Source organism: Trichomycterus rosablanca, chromosome 8, assembly GCF_030014385.1.
Source record: "Trichomycterus rosablanca isolate fTriRos1 chromosome 8, fTriRos1.hap1, whole genome shotgun sequence".
Lineage (NCBI taxonomy): Eukaryota > Metazoa > Chordata > Actinopteri > Siluriformes > Trichomycteridae > Trichomycterus > Trichomycterus rosablanca.
Genome location: NC_085995.1, coordinates 18,830,234 through 18,847,055, shown reverse-complemented (window position 1 = coordinate 18,847,055; position 16,822 = coordinate 18,830,234). Strand labels below are relative to the sequence as shown.

Genomic DNA, 16,822 nt, shown 5'->3' with positions numbered 1-16,822 from the left:
CTTTCTATTTAGGTTAGTGTTTCAAGTTGTTTTGGCTGATTAAAATACAAATTAGTTTACATTAAATTAGTTTACATTAAATATGAAATAAAAATGTCAAGGTTTTTTTGTGTTCCTTAATTATTATTACCAAGCCATAACATTAAAACCACCTCCTTGTTTCTACACTCACTGTCCATTTTATCAGCTCCACTTACCATATAGAAGCACTTTGTAGTTCTACAATTACTGGCTGTAGCCCATCTGTTTCTCTACATAATGTTTTAGCCTGCTTTCACCTTGTTCTTCAATGGTCAGGGATATAATTGCTTGGGTCTCCTGGGGTTAATATTGCTGGAGTGTAGTTACACATGGCACATCTACTGTGACTGTATAGCACAACCTCTTTTTAATGAAATTATGTGAATTCAAGATGGCAAGTACCTAGCATTCTTAACACACACACACACACACACACACACACACACACACACGCACAGACAATCTGACCTTCTTGAATACTTTTTTAGATTGTGGTTAAAAAGTGAAATCTCAATACTGACAGTAACTGGATGGGTTTTTTAAACTCGCGTTACTGTATTTGAGTGTACTTGTACTTTTTAAAGTAGATTTTACAACCAGTAATACTGGGGGGGTATTCCAGAAAGCGGGTTAAATGATTAAACCGGGTAAGTTAACTCAGAATTAACGAAAACTCGAGGTTTTCCGTTCCAGAAACCGGGATTAAAGAGAGCCTGTGTCAGTTACTATTGCAACTTACGCTCTGAAGCTAACCTGCTCGCTGGCAGGTTAACTTAAACCTAACCCGGGGTTACTTGCACTTTTCTCATGTAAACCTGGCGTGTTTTTTACTCCAGGATCCAGTGGATACCGACGCGCAAATTATTCGAAGAGATCTTAGTCGGGAACGAGTCATTAAACTTAGTTTAGTCATTTCTGGATGGATTTATTTGCAAACCTTTCCGTTTTTATCACAGTCAGTCAATTCGGGGAGAGTGGGGACGGTTGCCACAAGGGGCAGCTGCAACATTATTAATCACAATAATCACAATATTAATAAAAAGGCTTGTTACAACATTAATTATAACATTATGGATGGAATGTTATGGATTAATATAGAATATTTTAAACACACACAGTTTAGTAAGCTAAAATCATTTGTGGTTTAAATTGATTGTAGTAATTAACCCCAAACATGGTTGTTACTTAAAACATATATATATACTGTATATATGTGTGTGTGTGTGTGTGTGTGTGTGTGTGTATATAATTTTACTGGTAGTAGTATTTTTACAGCCACATTTATGAGTGAAAACCCTATCTGTACAAAAAAAGTATTTGCAAAATTATGTTAAAGAATGATTTTACTACATATCAATGAATGTTGCAACTGCCCTGTTATGGGTCTGTTCAAGTATTTTTTTTACACATATTATCATATGCATATATGTTACAGTTGTGTGTGGGTGGGTAGCTGACAGAATATCCCTCCACATACAGGTAGTGACCATTATCTTAAAAAATGAACAAATGTCAAATAAAACAGTGTAACATTTAATACATGTTCTGCAACCTACTGTTCTCCATCTTACGGAGATGCTTTCATTAAGATCTTATGTGATGCTACCCACATTACAAATATTGAAGCCAAATGGTCAGGCTCTGTGCATGATCACTGAAAATAAAACAATGCAACAAGTTCATTTCCTTGTCCTTATTCTTTAGTGAGAACATTTATATTTATACACCCTTAGCACCGACAACCATCTTAAATTCAAGCAACTGAATTTCTAGCCTTGTCTGTTTTATATGCTCCACCTGAGGATCACACTTTGCAGTTTGTTTTTCCAGATAGACCTTGTATAGTCCATTTTATTTACACCCAACTTGAAAGAAAGAGACAAAAATAGCATGTTATGATCAAACATAGCTTAATGTGTTCTAAATATTTCTGATATTTGGTAAGACATTTTTACTGTTCTAAGCTGAGCTTTGGAGGTGGATGGTCCCTCATTTGATTCGGAACTGCCCATCACATTCTGTTAGAGGACAGTCACACACATTATCATGGTAGATCAAATGAAATGCCATGCTCTATGTTCAACATATACTGTTCCTCTGTAGGCCTCCCAGTATCATCCCACTCTGAGGCAGCGGAGATGGTTTCTTTATCGTCCTTCAACAGTGTTTTTTTTTTTTGTATTAAAGAACATTATTTATATTTATTAGGATCTATAGGGACATTTAGGTCACTAACAATTGCAGGAGGCTCAAAACCACTCCACCAATCACTGTAGAGATGGCAATAAAAAAAGTATTCAGACTACCAATACAGCTCTTAATATTCCACAGTTTATGCACTGCAAACTAATGATTTACATGTAATGAACATGCCTTGAACATAGACAGTTTTGTGTTTCATTTTTATCTGCTGCCATGTGCATCTGATTCCACTTGGATTCCACCTAGATTGAATAAATGAAAGAAAAAACGTGTAAAATCGAGACAAATATTACAACTGACATATTAAACAATTTTGCCCTATCCTTCTGCTAAATGTTGAATAATGGTAAAAAAATTTTTTTATTAATTTAAACTCACGCATTAAATGTAAGCATTTTTTACCATTTGCGACGTCTTTTTTACGGACACGGCTGTATTACTATTACGTCTAAAACATTTTCAGGATCTGAATACGCAAACATTTAATTAATTAGTTCTATTCGTGTAAAATATGACGGACTACTTTTTGTTTCATTCACATCCATGGTAAATCCATTTATCGCCACTCCATTGAGAATTCCTGCTTATAGGTAACCGTGAACGCGCTTCTGCCAGGTTTAATCTACTCAGAGTTGAGTAATCTAACACTGATCCGCTTTTCTGGAACCGAAAACTCCAGCTATGACACGGTGAGATAAGTCAACTCGGAGTTCAGGTTTAAGTTTGAAGTTTGTTAAACCCGCTTTCTGGAATACCCCCTGGTTACTTTTACTTAAGTATGTTTTGTATTAAGAATTGTAATTCGCTACATTTTAAATAACATCCGTTAACATCCGTCTGGGAAACTGCTGCAGTAAATTCTGTGATGGAAAATAAACTGGTGCTAAAATAAAGGAGCTGTAATCTAGGTATAAAGTAGGGAAGGGTGGTTTTAAAAGTTTAACATGTTTGAAGTTTGATGTTTCGTTATTTGACAACATAGTCTGATGTCAAAGAATCATTTTACATCTTGAAGGTTTTCTTTGGGTCATTTAGTGAAAGTCACAACACTTGTAATCTTGACTTGTTTTGAGCTATGAGATTTGCAGTATGACTTGTTTGGTATTTGTTGGTGATGAAAAGAAGGCTGGTCTATAGAATCCACAATTAATGCCAACTTTAGTGTTATACACTTTGTAAAAAAAAAAGTTTTATGGGATGGTCTGTACTAAAATGACACATTACACATCCCTACATGTTTTAAATGTTGTATCAACATGTTTTTTCTATTATATTTTAATTAAAAACAACTATTGTGAGATATATCCACTTGTCCTGTTTGCATTACACCCCTTTCTTCTGTTAATAAAGTAACTAAGTAACGTTTACTCTGAGTACATTTTAAATGAGTTACTTTTTACTTGAGTAGATTTTTAGACTAGTAATTTTACTCGTACTTAAGTAAAAATCCACTGTGTTGCAATTATAAGAACCACACTGTGAATATTTGTGATTTATAAATGATGCCAGTTTCTAAGGTTTAGTTGGATGCAAATTTTCACCTGCAGAAATCGGTAGCACAGGATGTCTGCACATAAAAAAAAACATTAATTGTTAGGGTCTCAGTGGGTCCTGTTTCTCCAGGGAAAACTGGGCACAAAGCAGAAATACCCCGGAAAAGGCGCCAAACCATTTGCAAGTCCACAGCAAATCTCAACTCCCCCATTCCCACCCAGATATAGCCAGTCATGTTGCCAGTCACTGTAGAGGCAAAGCTGGCCGATAGCAATGCCAATATTGAACCTGGATTTCAGTGCTGGTGGGCTGGCTCGAAAGACTGCTGCATCACCAGAGCACCTAATTGTAGGATAATTTATTTAAATACATGTTCCAAAACAGTAAGGCAGGCTTACCTTTGCAGGGCTTGGGTTCCAAATGTACCCAAGGCTAAAGATGCAAATTGTCAGCATAAGAAAGAGCAGGCACAGGATTAAGGCAACACATTGGTAATTCTTGTATCTTGCATTTTTCTTATCTGGCGTTTTTCTTCCCAGCTCAGCCTAGCAAAACAAAGAAACATATTAATTAAAAGTTAAATACAATATACATGCAATAATATGCTTAGTAATAATTATTCAGCCCAAATAATTGATTAAAAAATTATACAATATTACAACCCAATGAGATAATGATACACAAAAGTTCATTGCATCAGACATAGGGCAGAGTGGAGGATGAAATCATAATCACATAGATTATTAGAATTATTCCAAAAGGTCACATTCATTAAATATCCCCAAATAAAAAGTTCGCTAGTTGGCCTTAATACTCCAAGCTTAAGGTTATAAATTAATAAGAGGACGATTTTATTCTAACCACATTTTATAAGAAATAGTGTAAAATCTTACAATTTTGGTATTGACTTTCTAAAAGACCCAAGAAATTAGAATTACAAAATATAAACTCAAACTAGGGCTGGGCGATTTTGCCAAAAAAAAAAATCTCGATTATTTAAAAATTATAACCGATTGTCGATTACGATTTCGATTTTTTATTTTTTTTTGTATAATGCAATTGAAATAAGACTTAAATTTCTTTTTTTGCATTGTAATTTAAAAAACTGCAGAAGTGCAAAAATAGTAACAGCACCACCTATAATTATCCTTGTAAGGGACTCGAACTTTATAACAATAACGATATCACAATAATTAAAACAAAATAGAAATCTAAATGATCTATATGCTTTTTAAGAATAGCTCACAAACAACTCTTGTTTTAAATATTGTGCAGCAGAACCACCTTACAAAAAGTTCTTTACAGGTTTCTTAAAAGGAACACGAGCCTGTACTGTGCTGTTTCCACCACTAAGTGAGTCTGTATCAGTATCTACACTGGGGGGGCATCAAGTAATCACTCAGCTCAGCTTTTGTCCTCTTGTGATTGGGGGGTGGATGGAGGGGGCCAGTTCTGCTTCTAACAATATGGACTACAAATCCCAAGCTCTCACGGACTGTCCCGTGACTGTCACATGTCCCGGTCAGCCAATCCTGATCGGGCTCACTGTCTCCGGAGTTTTGATTCAGTTCAGCGGTGTTTGATTCAGTGAATCTTAATTAAACTCTTCTGTTTGTGTCTCATTTTGCCGATCATGTTTGCGCTCTTTATTTCTAAATCTAACCGTTACCGTGTATAATCCTTGTTGTCTTCCGTTTACTGTTTTAGTTTATCCACTGGTTTTGGACTTTACCTGATTTTGTACACTGTTTTTGCCCTTTTGATATTAAACTTTCTCTGATTTATATTCCGCGGGCGTCTGGTCAGTTTCTGCCTCGTGACATGTTGGTATTTTAATTAAAATATAAAGTATGTAAACAATCGCGATTGTCACATTCTAACATCGGGTGAAAACGTTCATGCGAATTAATCGTGAAAATCGCCCAGCCCTAACTCAAACATGCTCTAATTAAGCATGTACACTGATCAGCCATAACATTAAAACCACCTCCTTGTTTCTACACTCATTGTCAATCTTATCAGCTCCACTTACCAAATAGAAGCACTTTGTAGTTCTACAATTACTGACTGTAGTCCATCTGCTTCTCTGCATGCTTCGTTAGCCCCCTTTCATGCTGTTCTTTAATGGTCAGGACTCTCCCAGGACCACTACAGAGTAGGTATTATTTGGGTGGTGGATCATTCTCAGCACTGTAGTGACACTGACATGGTGGTGGTGTGTAAGTGTGTGTTGTGCTGGTATGAGTGGATCAGACACAGCAGCGCTGCTGGAGTTTTTAAACACCTCACTGTCACTGCTGGACTGAGAATAGTCCACCAACCAAAAATATCCAGACAACAGCAACTAGGTAGGAGTGTCTAATAGAGTGGACATGGTATTTAAAAAGTCCAGCAGCGCTGCTGTGTCTGATCCACTCATTGCAGCACAACACACACTAACACACCACTACCATGTCATTGTCACTGCAGTGCTGAGAATCATCCACCACCTAAATAATACCTACTCTGTGGTGGTCCTGTGGGGGTCCTGACCATTGATGAACAAAGTAAAAGCAGGCTAAAAAAGTATGTAAATAAATAGATGGACTACAGTCAGTAATTGTAGAACTATGAAGTGGAGCTGATAAAATGGACGGTGAGTATAGAAACAAGGATGTGGTTTTAATGTTATGGCTGATCAGTGTACCTTACTTAAAATTAGAGCTTTTATTAAATAAATGTATTTAAAAAGGATGAAAGTCCTGTTACTGTGCGTTCTCTCATAGGTAAAGACAAAAAGAATCCTTTTTTCCTCCTGGATGTATTGCCTCTTCCTACGGAGCCCCTTAGTGGTCACTAATGAGAAAAAAATATCTGAAGAGCAAAATCTGTTCCCATGGGTTAGTAATCCGTACTCTTAGTTTATAAATTGTACCCACAGATTTGTATTGTACCCACAATGTAGCAAAAAATGTTCACATAGTGGTTACAGCAGACTAACGTTGATAAATACATTAGCAATAATAAATATAAATACAACCCCAAATCAGAAGAAGTTGGGACAGTATGGAAAATTCAGACGGCACTGCATCAAGAACCGCCACTCAACAATAGCTTATATAACCACATGAGGGATTACTTTGGCAAACCTTTCTCAAGCACTACAATTCGGAGTTACATACACAAATGCCACTTAAAACTTTACTGTGTAAAAAAGAAGCCTTAATGTCAACCATGTTCAGAAGCAGCGTCAACTTCTCTGGGCTCGGAGGCATCTACGATGGACCATCACACAGTGGAAATGTGTATTGTGGTCAGATGAATCAGCATTCCAGGCCTTTTTTGGAAAAAAAAAAACAAAGGACACTGTGTGCTACAGACCAAAAGGCCAGGGTCTGTCATGGTATGGGGCTGTATCAGTGCCCTTGGCAAAGGTCATTTACACTTTTGTGATGGCAGCATTAATGCAGAAAAGTACATTGAGATCTTGGAGCAACATATGCTGCTTTCAAGACGTCATCTTTTCCACGGACGTCCATGCATTTTTCAACATGACAATGCAAAACCACATGCTGCACACATTCTAAAGGCATGGCTGTGGAAGAAGAGGGTACGGTACTGGACTGGTCTGCCTGCAAAAAACCTGAAACACTAAATCACTTGGTATTCTCGGTGCCAAAATGTCTTTTAAGTGTGGTGAAAAGGAACGGCAACATTACAAATTGGTAAATGCTTTACTTTCCCAACTTTTTTTGGAATGTGTTGCAGGCCTAAAATGCAGAAATGGATGTTTATTAATAAATGAATGAAGTTGAGCAGATAAAACATGAAATATCTCAGGTTCATCCTGTCTGCAATTAAATAAAAGTCAAAGTAAATGTAAGAAACTCTGTGTTTTTTATTATTTGCATTCTCCATGTAGTGTGAACTTGACATTGGGGAATGCCTATTGAAAATAGCTACTCGCTTGCAGTTAAAGCAACAATTTAAAAAAGTTCCAATCAACTGGAACTAAATTAGGACCCAAGTTTGTTTTACCCACCACACAAAGTGGGAACCCTTGTTAGAGTACATTGTACCATGAAATACCAAGACATTTAAAATTAATATTAAATAAAAATCTGTCTGCCTCATCCATTCCATCCTTCCTCAGACATGACCAACTGTGTCTGTAAAGTTCCCTCACCACAGTGAATGCTGCTTGTTACATTAAAACTTTTAAAGCAATAGAAAAATTGTCTATAATATCATCCAGATGTGAATCGCATAGAATGAGCTTAGTAATCCTTACTTTACTGCATCTGCAACTCCTTTTTACTTTTACCTAAGACAAATGAATCACAATAATCTATTTATTTATCTCGGTGGCATGGTGGCTCGGTGGGTAGCACTGTTGCCCAAACGCAAGAAGGTTCTGGGTTTGATTCCCAGGTGGAGCGTTCTGGGTTCTGTGTGGAGTTTGCATGTTCTTTCCAAGTCTGTGTGGGTTACCTCTAGGTGTTCCAGTTTCCTCCCACAGTCCAAAGACATGCAGTCAGGTTTAATGGTTTATAAAAAGTCCCCTTAGGTGTGTGTGTGTGTGCCCTATAATAGATTGGCGACCTGTCCGGGTGTTTTCTGCCTTTTGCTCAATGAATTGTACCACAACCCTAAATGAGTAGTAGTTTATTCTGGCTATTTAGTCAGCTTACCTAATGAAGCACGAATCAGAATATGGATGTGAAACGGGAGGAGGAAAGGGGTAAACCTAGGATTGGCTGCTTTCACGGCTCACAGCAGGTCTCAGGCAGGGAAAGAAATCAAGGCAGACAGATGAAGCAATGAAATCCAAAATAAGCAGTAAGCTAGACCCTACTTGAAAAAACTATTCAGCGTAGCTCAGTAGACAAAGACACCTCAGAGAATACAATGCATTGTGTGTCTTCCCAAAGAAAAAAGAGCTCATGGCATCTACGAATTCATCCTTAAATCTGAAGAAGCACATTCAGGTACATACAACCTCAAAACAGAAAAAGTTGGGATGGTATAGAAAAGGCAAATAAAATAAAAATGCTGTGTTTCTTACATTTACTTTGACTTTTAGTTGATTGATCATGTTTTGTCTGCTCAACTTTATTTCATTTGTTAATAAACATCCACACAAGCTGAATGCCTGTGATCTTCGATCCCTCAGATGGCACTGCATCAAGAACCACCACTTAACAATAGCTGATATAACCACATGAGTGAGGGGATTACTTTGGCAAACCTTTGTCAAGCACTACAATACAGAGTTACATGCACAAATGTCACTTAAAACTTTACTGTGCAAAAAAGAAGCTTTATGTTAACCATGTCCAGAAGCGGCGTCCACTTCTCTGGGCTCGGAGGCAACTAGGATGGACCATCACAAAGTGGAAAGTTGTATTGTGGTCAGATGAATCAGCATTCCAGGTCTTTTTTGGAAAAAATGGATGCCATATGCTCCTGAACAAAGACGAAATGGACCATCCAGACTGTTATCAGCAACAAGTCCAAAAACCAGGGTCTGTCATGGTATGGGGCTGTGTCAGTGCCCTTGGCAAAGGTCATTTACACTTCTGTGATGGCAGCATTACTGCAGAAAAGTACATTGAGAATTAAGAGCAACATGTGCTGCCTTAAGACGTCATCTTTTCCAGGGACGTCCATGTATTTTTTAACAAGACAATACAAAACCACATGCTGCACACATTACAAAGATGTGGAAGAAGAGGGTACGGGTACTGGACTGGCCTGCCTGCAGTCCTGACCTGTCCTCAATAGGGAATGTGTGGAGAATTCTGAAACAAAAAATGTGACAACTACAACGTACTGTTGTACATCTTAAGACGTGTTTGCAGGAAGAATGGAACAAAATAAAAGCTAAAACACTAAATCACTTGGTATCCTCGGTGCCAAAACGTCTTTTAAGTGTTGTGAAAAGGAATGGCAACATTACTAAGTGGTAAATGCTTTACTGTCCCAATATGTGTCTGGAATGTGTTGCGGGACTGAAATGCAGGAATGGATGTTTATTAATAAATGAAATGACGTTGAGCAGATAAAACATAAAATATCACAGGTGCATCCTGTCATTTTCCATGCTGTCCTAACTTTTTCTGATTTGGGGTTGTAGAAGTGTTAAACAAAAGAGAAATCAAAATGAAATCAATATTTGATGTGACCACTCTTCTAATTTTATGTAATGAAAGCAGAAGAGGAAACAATCACAGAAGCCCATCAAAGCAACCCAACATTCTTCTACAGATGAATTCCTCTCTGCATGGAGCAAAAACAAAACCAGAGTCAGAGTACTAAACCAGACGTACCAGACAGGTTCCTACCACTAAATCCAAATAGCTTCATAAATGTGGGGGTGCTGAGCAGAGCATTAAACCAGGTAGGTGTGCACTCTTTACACTTTGGTATAAAGAAGGCAAGAGAAAGGCTTTAATCTATTTGTTGCTTAGATTGAAGCAGTGTAGGAGAAAAGAGAGAAGGGGGACTGGACAGAAGATAAAAGACCAGAGAGAGAAAGAGAATAAAGAATGACATATAGAAAGAGCTGTAAAATGATCAGATTTTTAAACTTTAAATCATACGTTGGATAAATAATAGTGTATAGTATAGTACTATGCATACATACAGTGTTGGAGATTGGCTTTGGCATGTAGCCTCTCCAGGTTGAAATACAATGCAGGAAAGGTCATTATTCTACCACAGGGCATCAGAGACTAACTAAATCTACTGGTGTGTTGGGCGTTTGGAGGAGTATCAGAAGGAAACCCATGCAGTCACAGAAGGAAAATGTCAATCTACAACACTGAATCAAAAACGTTGGGACAGTATGGAGAATGCTAATACAAAACAGTGTTCCTTACATTTACTTTGACTTTTATTTTATTGCAGACAGGATGAACCTGAGATATTTCATGTTTTATATGCTCAACTTCATTTCATTTATTAAAAACATCCATTCCTGCATTTCAGGCCTGCAACACATTCCAAAAAAAGTTGGGACAGTAAAGCATTTAGAACTTTGTAATGTTGCCATTCCTTCCCACAACACTTCAAATACATTTTGGCACCAAGGATACCAAGCGGTTCAGTGTTTTAGGTGTTATTTTGTCCCATTTTTTTCTGCAAACACGTCTTAAGACGTACAACAGTACGGGGTCATCGTTTTCACATTTTCCGTTTTAAAATTCTCCACACATTCTCTATTAAGGACAGGTCAGGACTGCTGGCAGGCAGGGTCCAGTACCCATACCCTCTTCTTCTGCAGCCATGCCTTTGTAATGTGTGCAGCATGTGGTTTTGCATTGTCTTGTTCAAAAATGCATGGAGGTCCATGAAAAAGATGTCTTGGCGCCCAGGTAGTCTGCTAGCACACCATCGCCAAGATTCTGAGCCTCTGGGTTTGAATCTGGGCTTGCAGGCATAATTGGCTAATGGCTGCAGCAGAAAAAATCTGTTTCCAATCTGCTGGGTGGTAAAGACAGAACTAGGGGGTGGGGTTATCAATGGTGTGTAAGGATCTTGGTTGCCCAGGGCACCTGTACAAAAAGTGGAGGAGCGCAGAGATCGAGATGTGGCTCTCCGTACACAAGACTTGACACTCAAATCCACCAAAATATGGGTGAATAAGAAGGGATGAGAGGACTACGCACAAGTCGGAGGGAGTTTGTGTCAGGCAAATATACATCCTCCTCGGGCACCGTCGGGGTCCCCTACAGTGGATTGGCTACACTAAATTGGGAGAAAAAGGGGCTAAAATGCATTAAAAAAAAGATGTCTTGAAGGCAGCATATGTTGCTCTAAAATCTCAGTGTATTTTTCTGCATTCTTTGCTGCCATCACAGAAGCCAAGGCACTGATACAACCCCATAACAACTTAAATACTGATTCGTCTGACCAAATTTTCACTGTGTAATGGTCCATCCCAGATTCCTCTGAGCCCAGAAAACTTGATGCCATTACTGGACATTGTTAACATAAGGCTTCTTTTTTGCGTGGCATTTGTGAATGTAACTCCGTATTGTAGTGCTTGACAAAGTAATCCCCTGCCCATGTGGTTATATCAGCTATTGTTGAATGATGGTTCTTAATGCAGTGCCATCTAAGGAATCAGAAATCATGGGTGTTTAGCTTAGGTTTACACCCTTGCCCTGTACACACTGAACTTTATCCAGATTCCTTGAATCGTTTTATGATATTGAGCATTTCAGAAAGAGAATATGCAAATCCTCTGCCCATCTTTGCTCCTCAAAGATCAGCCTTTTGTGGAGACTGCTTTTGTATTAAATCATGATTACAATCACCTGTTGACATCACATCATCATTTAGTAATTTTTTATCTCATTACTAGCCCTAAATTAAAAACCAGTCCCAACTTTTTTGGAATGTGTTGCAGGCATGTATTCTATCAAATATTGAGAGACAAAACTTTAAATACTGACCAACCTGATTTGGGGTTGTAATTTATTAAACCCTCACTTACTCTCGCTCACTTTCTAAGCCACGCTGGAGCCTACCCCAGCTCTCAATATGCGCAAAGCACACAGAAACACTTAGGGCACCAGACACAGACACATACACACTCACACACACACATACATCTTAAAGCAATTTTAGTACCTCCAATTTACTTGACTGCATGTCTGGACTGTGGGAGGAAACTGGAGCGGGGGGAACTTGCAAATCTCACACAGAAAGGACCCAGACCACTCGACCTAGGAATCGAACCCAGTGCTACTTGTGCCGCTTAACCCCATAGTTGAAATCATAAGGCTCTCTCTGTGTGTGTGTGTGTGTGTGTGTGTGTGTTAAATACATTTCTGTATTACTGCTATTTTTTTTTAAATATATGCACATATGTACACATGTAAGCAAAATTACAATAACACATACACTGACTTTAAATGTGGAAGTTAAAGAAATGTCACTACTATAACTCACTCACTCACTTTCTTAATCGCTTATCCAATTAAGGTCGTGGGCGGGTGCTGGAGCCTATCCCAGCTTTTCAATAGGCACAAGGCACACAGTAACACCCTGGACGGGGCGCCAGTCCATCGCAGGGCAGACACACATACACACACCCGTTCACCTATAGGGCAATTCAATGTCTCCAATGTTTTTGGACTGTGGGTGTAAACCTACGCAGACACAGGGAGAACATGCAAACTCCACACGGAAAGGACCCGGACCGCCCCGCCTGGGGATCAAACCCAGGACCTTCTTGCTGTGAGGCGACAGTACTACCCACCAAGCCACCGTGCCGCCCCACACATGTACTTTCATGCTAAATGACAATAACATATACAATTATGTGAGAATCTTGATTTTGCACAATGACTTTAAATGTGGACGTTAATGAAATGCCACTAATATAACTATATAATATAATTTAATTGTAATATAATATAAAATTCTATTTATAATATAATGACTATGCCACAGTTGATAAAAGAGATGCCTGTGTAGGCTAACTTTGACTTTCACTAGAATGATCTGCATATATATATATATATATATATATATATATATATATATATACGTATATACACACACCGATCAGTCAAAACATTTAAAACCACCTCCTTCTTTCTACACTCACTGTCCATTTTATCAGCTCCACTTACCCTATAGAAGCACTTCGCAGTTTTACAATTACTGACTGTAGTCCATCTGTTTCTCTGCATGCTTTGTTAGCATCCTTTCATGCTGTTTTTCAATGGTCAAGACCCCACCACAGGACCACTACAGAGTAGGTATTGTTTGGGTGGTGGGTAATTCTCAGCACTGCAGTGACACTGACATAGTGGTGGTGTGTTAGTGTGTGTTGTGCTGGTATGAGTGGATAAGACACAGCAATGCTGCTGGAGTTTTTAAACACCTCACTGCTGGACTGAGAATAGTCCACCAACCAAAAATATCCAGCCAACAGAGCCCTGTGGGCAGCGTCCTGTGACCACTGATGAGGGTCTAGAAGATGACCAACTCAAACAGCAGCAATAGATGAGCGATCGTCTCTGACTTTACATCTACAAGGTGGACCAACTAGGTAGGAGTGGACAGTGAGTGGACACAGTATTTAAAAACACCAGCAGCACTGCTATGTCTAATCCACTCATACCAGCACAACACACTAACACACCACCACCATGTCATTGTCACTGCATTGCTAAGAATCATCCACCACCCAAATAATGCCTGCTCTGTGGGGGTCCTGACCATTGAAGAACAGTTTGAAAGCAGGCTAAAACAGTATGTAGAGAAACAGATGGACTACAGTCAGTAATTGTAGAACAACAAAGTGTTTCTATATGTTCAGTGGAGCTGATAAAATGGACAGTGTAAGCAGAAACAAGGAGATGTTTTTAATGTTATGGCTGATCAGTATATATACTGTATATATATATATATATATATATATACAGTATATACTGTACATAGACACAGTCACACACAGACACATTTGGACACACACACATACATAGACACAGACACACACAGACATATAGAGGCACTCACACACACAGACACACAGAGACTCACTCATACACAGACAGGCACACACACAGACAGACTAATACACACACATACCTGTATATACTGTATGTATATATATATATATATATATATATATATATATATATATAATAAATGTAATACTACATACTAATTAGAGTGCAGTGAATATTTAATAGCAGTTGAATCACACTTGCACTTATGTTACATTGCTCCTTACTGTTTGCATTCATTAACATGGAATATGTAAAAAATAAAGTGTCATTTTCAGCTGTTTTTAATTCAGAAAAAATAAGCATCAAGATTTAAAATCAACTGGATTAGGAATATTTGACTCACATCCTTGCAGAGAGCCTGTTGACTGCTAGAATGAATTTCATTCTCCATGATTTCAGTTCCAGTTCCTCTCCTCTAGATCTGTCTCAGTCTCAGTCTCAGTCAGGATGATCATCAGACTGCTTTTCAGAAAGGTGGAAAAGCAAACTTCATTCCACTGGTAATTTAAGAGAGGGCTCAAAGGGGAGGGTTGAATTTTTTGGGATGGAATTTCTTTAACGGTTGTGATTTTCTTTCCACACAGAGCACATGCTGCTGGTTAAAAATATCATCTCCTCAGGAACGGAAACATTTTCAAGAATGTGAGTGGAATTGTGGAGTGGTGCATAATATCTATAACACAACCCACACTTATATTGCTAATGTTTTTAACATAACTTATTTTTGCACTTTTAAAGATTATTGAGCAACTTATTGTCATAGTACTACATTTGGAAAGGAATTAAATTAAATTATAAAGTGTGTTTTATAAATCTCATTATACTGTAGGATGCGTGGATGATGTTCAGCTTGGAAATGCATGATAAACTAATACAGATTACAGATTTGACATCAGCTTGACATGTTTTGAATGGTTTATTACTGTTCTTATTTATAGTTTGAGTGCTGTCTTATATTACATGCAGTCAATGCTTGTTAAAAAATAAACATAATAAGAAGGATATTTTTGTGTTGCCCTATTTTTGCCAAAAAATATCCTTGCATGTTAGAAAATACAACCCCACATCAGAAAGAGTTGGGACAGTACGGAAAATGCAAATAAAACAAAAATGCAGTGTTCCTTACATTCACTTTGACTTTTACAATTACGCTTCTCCTGGGAATTTCAAACAATCAGACCGGACATTCAGTTTTCCAGATTTTGTCTGTTAAATCCGAAATCCATTAAATCAGGTCCATCAAATCAAGGTTCCACTGTACTTAATGTAATTGATTGATTAGGATCCTGCTAATGGAAGTGGAAGTAAATCGATCTGCTGTAGTCCCAAGTGAACTACAAACCCCAGGAGCTGAAGTGCTCATTAGCGCTAACACACTGCAGCTGATTCTAGAGCTATATAAGAAAATCCAGGAGACTTTTGTGGCACTAAATTAGTATTCAAGGCTTTTGAGAGAGCACTCTTTTTCTGCAATTTCTATTGCTTCCATTACTTCCGTATTTTTCGAAGCCATCTTCCCTGAAACTAGTTCCCGGTTCTGCTTTATTTCTATCACCCTCGCCATGTTTAGTTTAATTTTGTAAGAGAAGCATTAGGTCACGATTGCATGTCAATTGGTTGATGGACCAAATAAACTCCTCGACTCTTTCTCCCGCTCTTTTTTATGGTGTGCAGGCTGCCAGATGGTGTAGATTGTAGAGTGTTCACCTCCATTATTCTGCAATCTGTATTTAAAACCTGCTTCATTCAGTGAATATCTCATATTCACTGATCAACCATAACCACCTCCTTGTTTCTACACTCGCTGTCCATTTTATCAGCTCCACTTACCATATAGGAGCACTTTGTACTTCGACAATTACTGACTGTAGTCCATCTGTTACTCTGCATGCTTTGTTAGCCCCCTTTCATGCTGTTCTTCAATGGTCAGGACTCTCCCAGAACCACTACAGAATAGGTATTATTTGGGTGGTGGATCATTCTCAGCACTGCAGTGACACTGACATGGTGGTGGTGTGTTAGTGTGTATTGTGCTGGAATTAGTGGATAAGACACAGCAATGCTGATGGAGTTTTTAAACACCTCACTGTCACTGCTGGACTGAAAATAGTCCACCAACCAAAAATATTCAGCCAACAGCGCCCCATGGGCAGCTTCCTGTGACCACTGATGAAGGTCTAGAAGATGACCAACTCAAACAGCAGCAATAAATTAGCAACCGTCTCTGACTTTACATCTACAAGGTGGACCAACTAAGTAGGAGTGTCTAATAGAGTGGACACGGTATTTAAAAACTCCAGCAGCGCTGCTGTGTCTGATTCATTCATACCAGCACAACACACACAAACACACCACCACCATGTTAGTGTCACTGCAGTACTGAGATGCAGCACCTAAATAATACCTGCTCTGTAGTGGTCCTTGTTCTACGAGGGGATTTTGGCGGTGCCTAAGGACAAGTTGGAAAACTGGTCTAAATCGTGTTCTTCTATAGACCAGTTTACCAACTGTATTTATCAGAGCTGTAGTTTCGTGGCCGACTATGCCACAAAGAGTCCAAAATCTTGCAGCAAGTTGTAAATGGAACAGAGGTGTAG

At 38.4% G+C, this 16,822-nt stretch overlaps 1 protein-coding gene across 2 annotated transcripts in view; it reads right to left on the bottom strand.

The window, feature by feature from the left end:
• The window catches only part of tnmd (tenomodulin), a 199,858-nt gene extending 185,173 nt beyond the window's left edge, over window positions 1-14,685 (bottom strand). For both annotated transcript variants that reach the window (XM_063000545.1, XM_063000546.1), the window contains exons 1-2: window positions 14,569-14,685; window positions 4,116-4,262 (exon numbers count right to left, since the gene is read on the bottom strand). In XM_063000545.1, coding sequence (XP_062856615.1) covers window positions 4,116-4,262; window positions 14,569-14,616 — 195 coding nt within the window. In that variant the 5' untranslated portion in view covers window positions 14,617-14,685. The remainder of the gene's footprint in view (window positions 1-4,115; window positions 4,263-14,568) is intronic.
• Window positions 14,686-16,822: the final 2,137 nt, after the last annotated feature.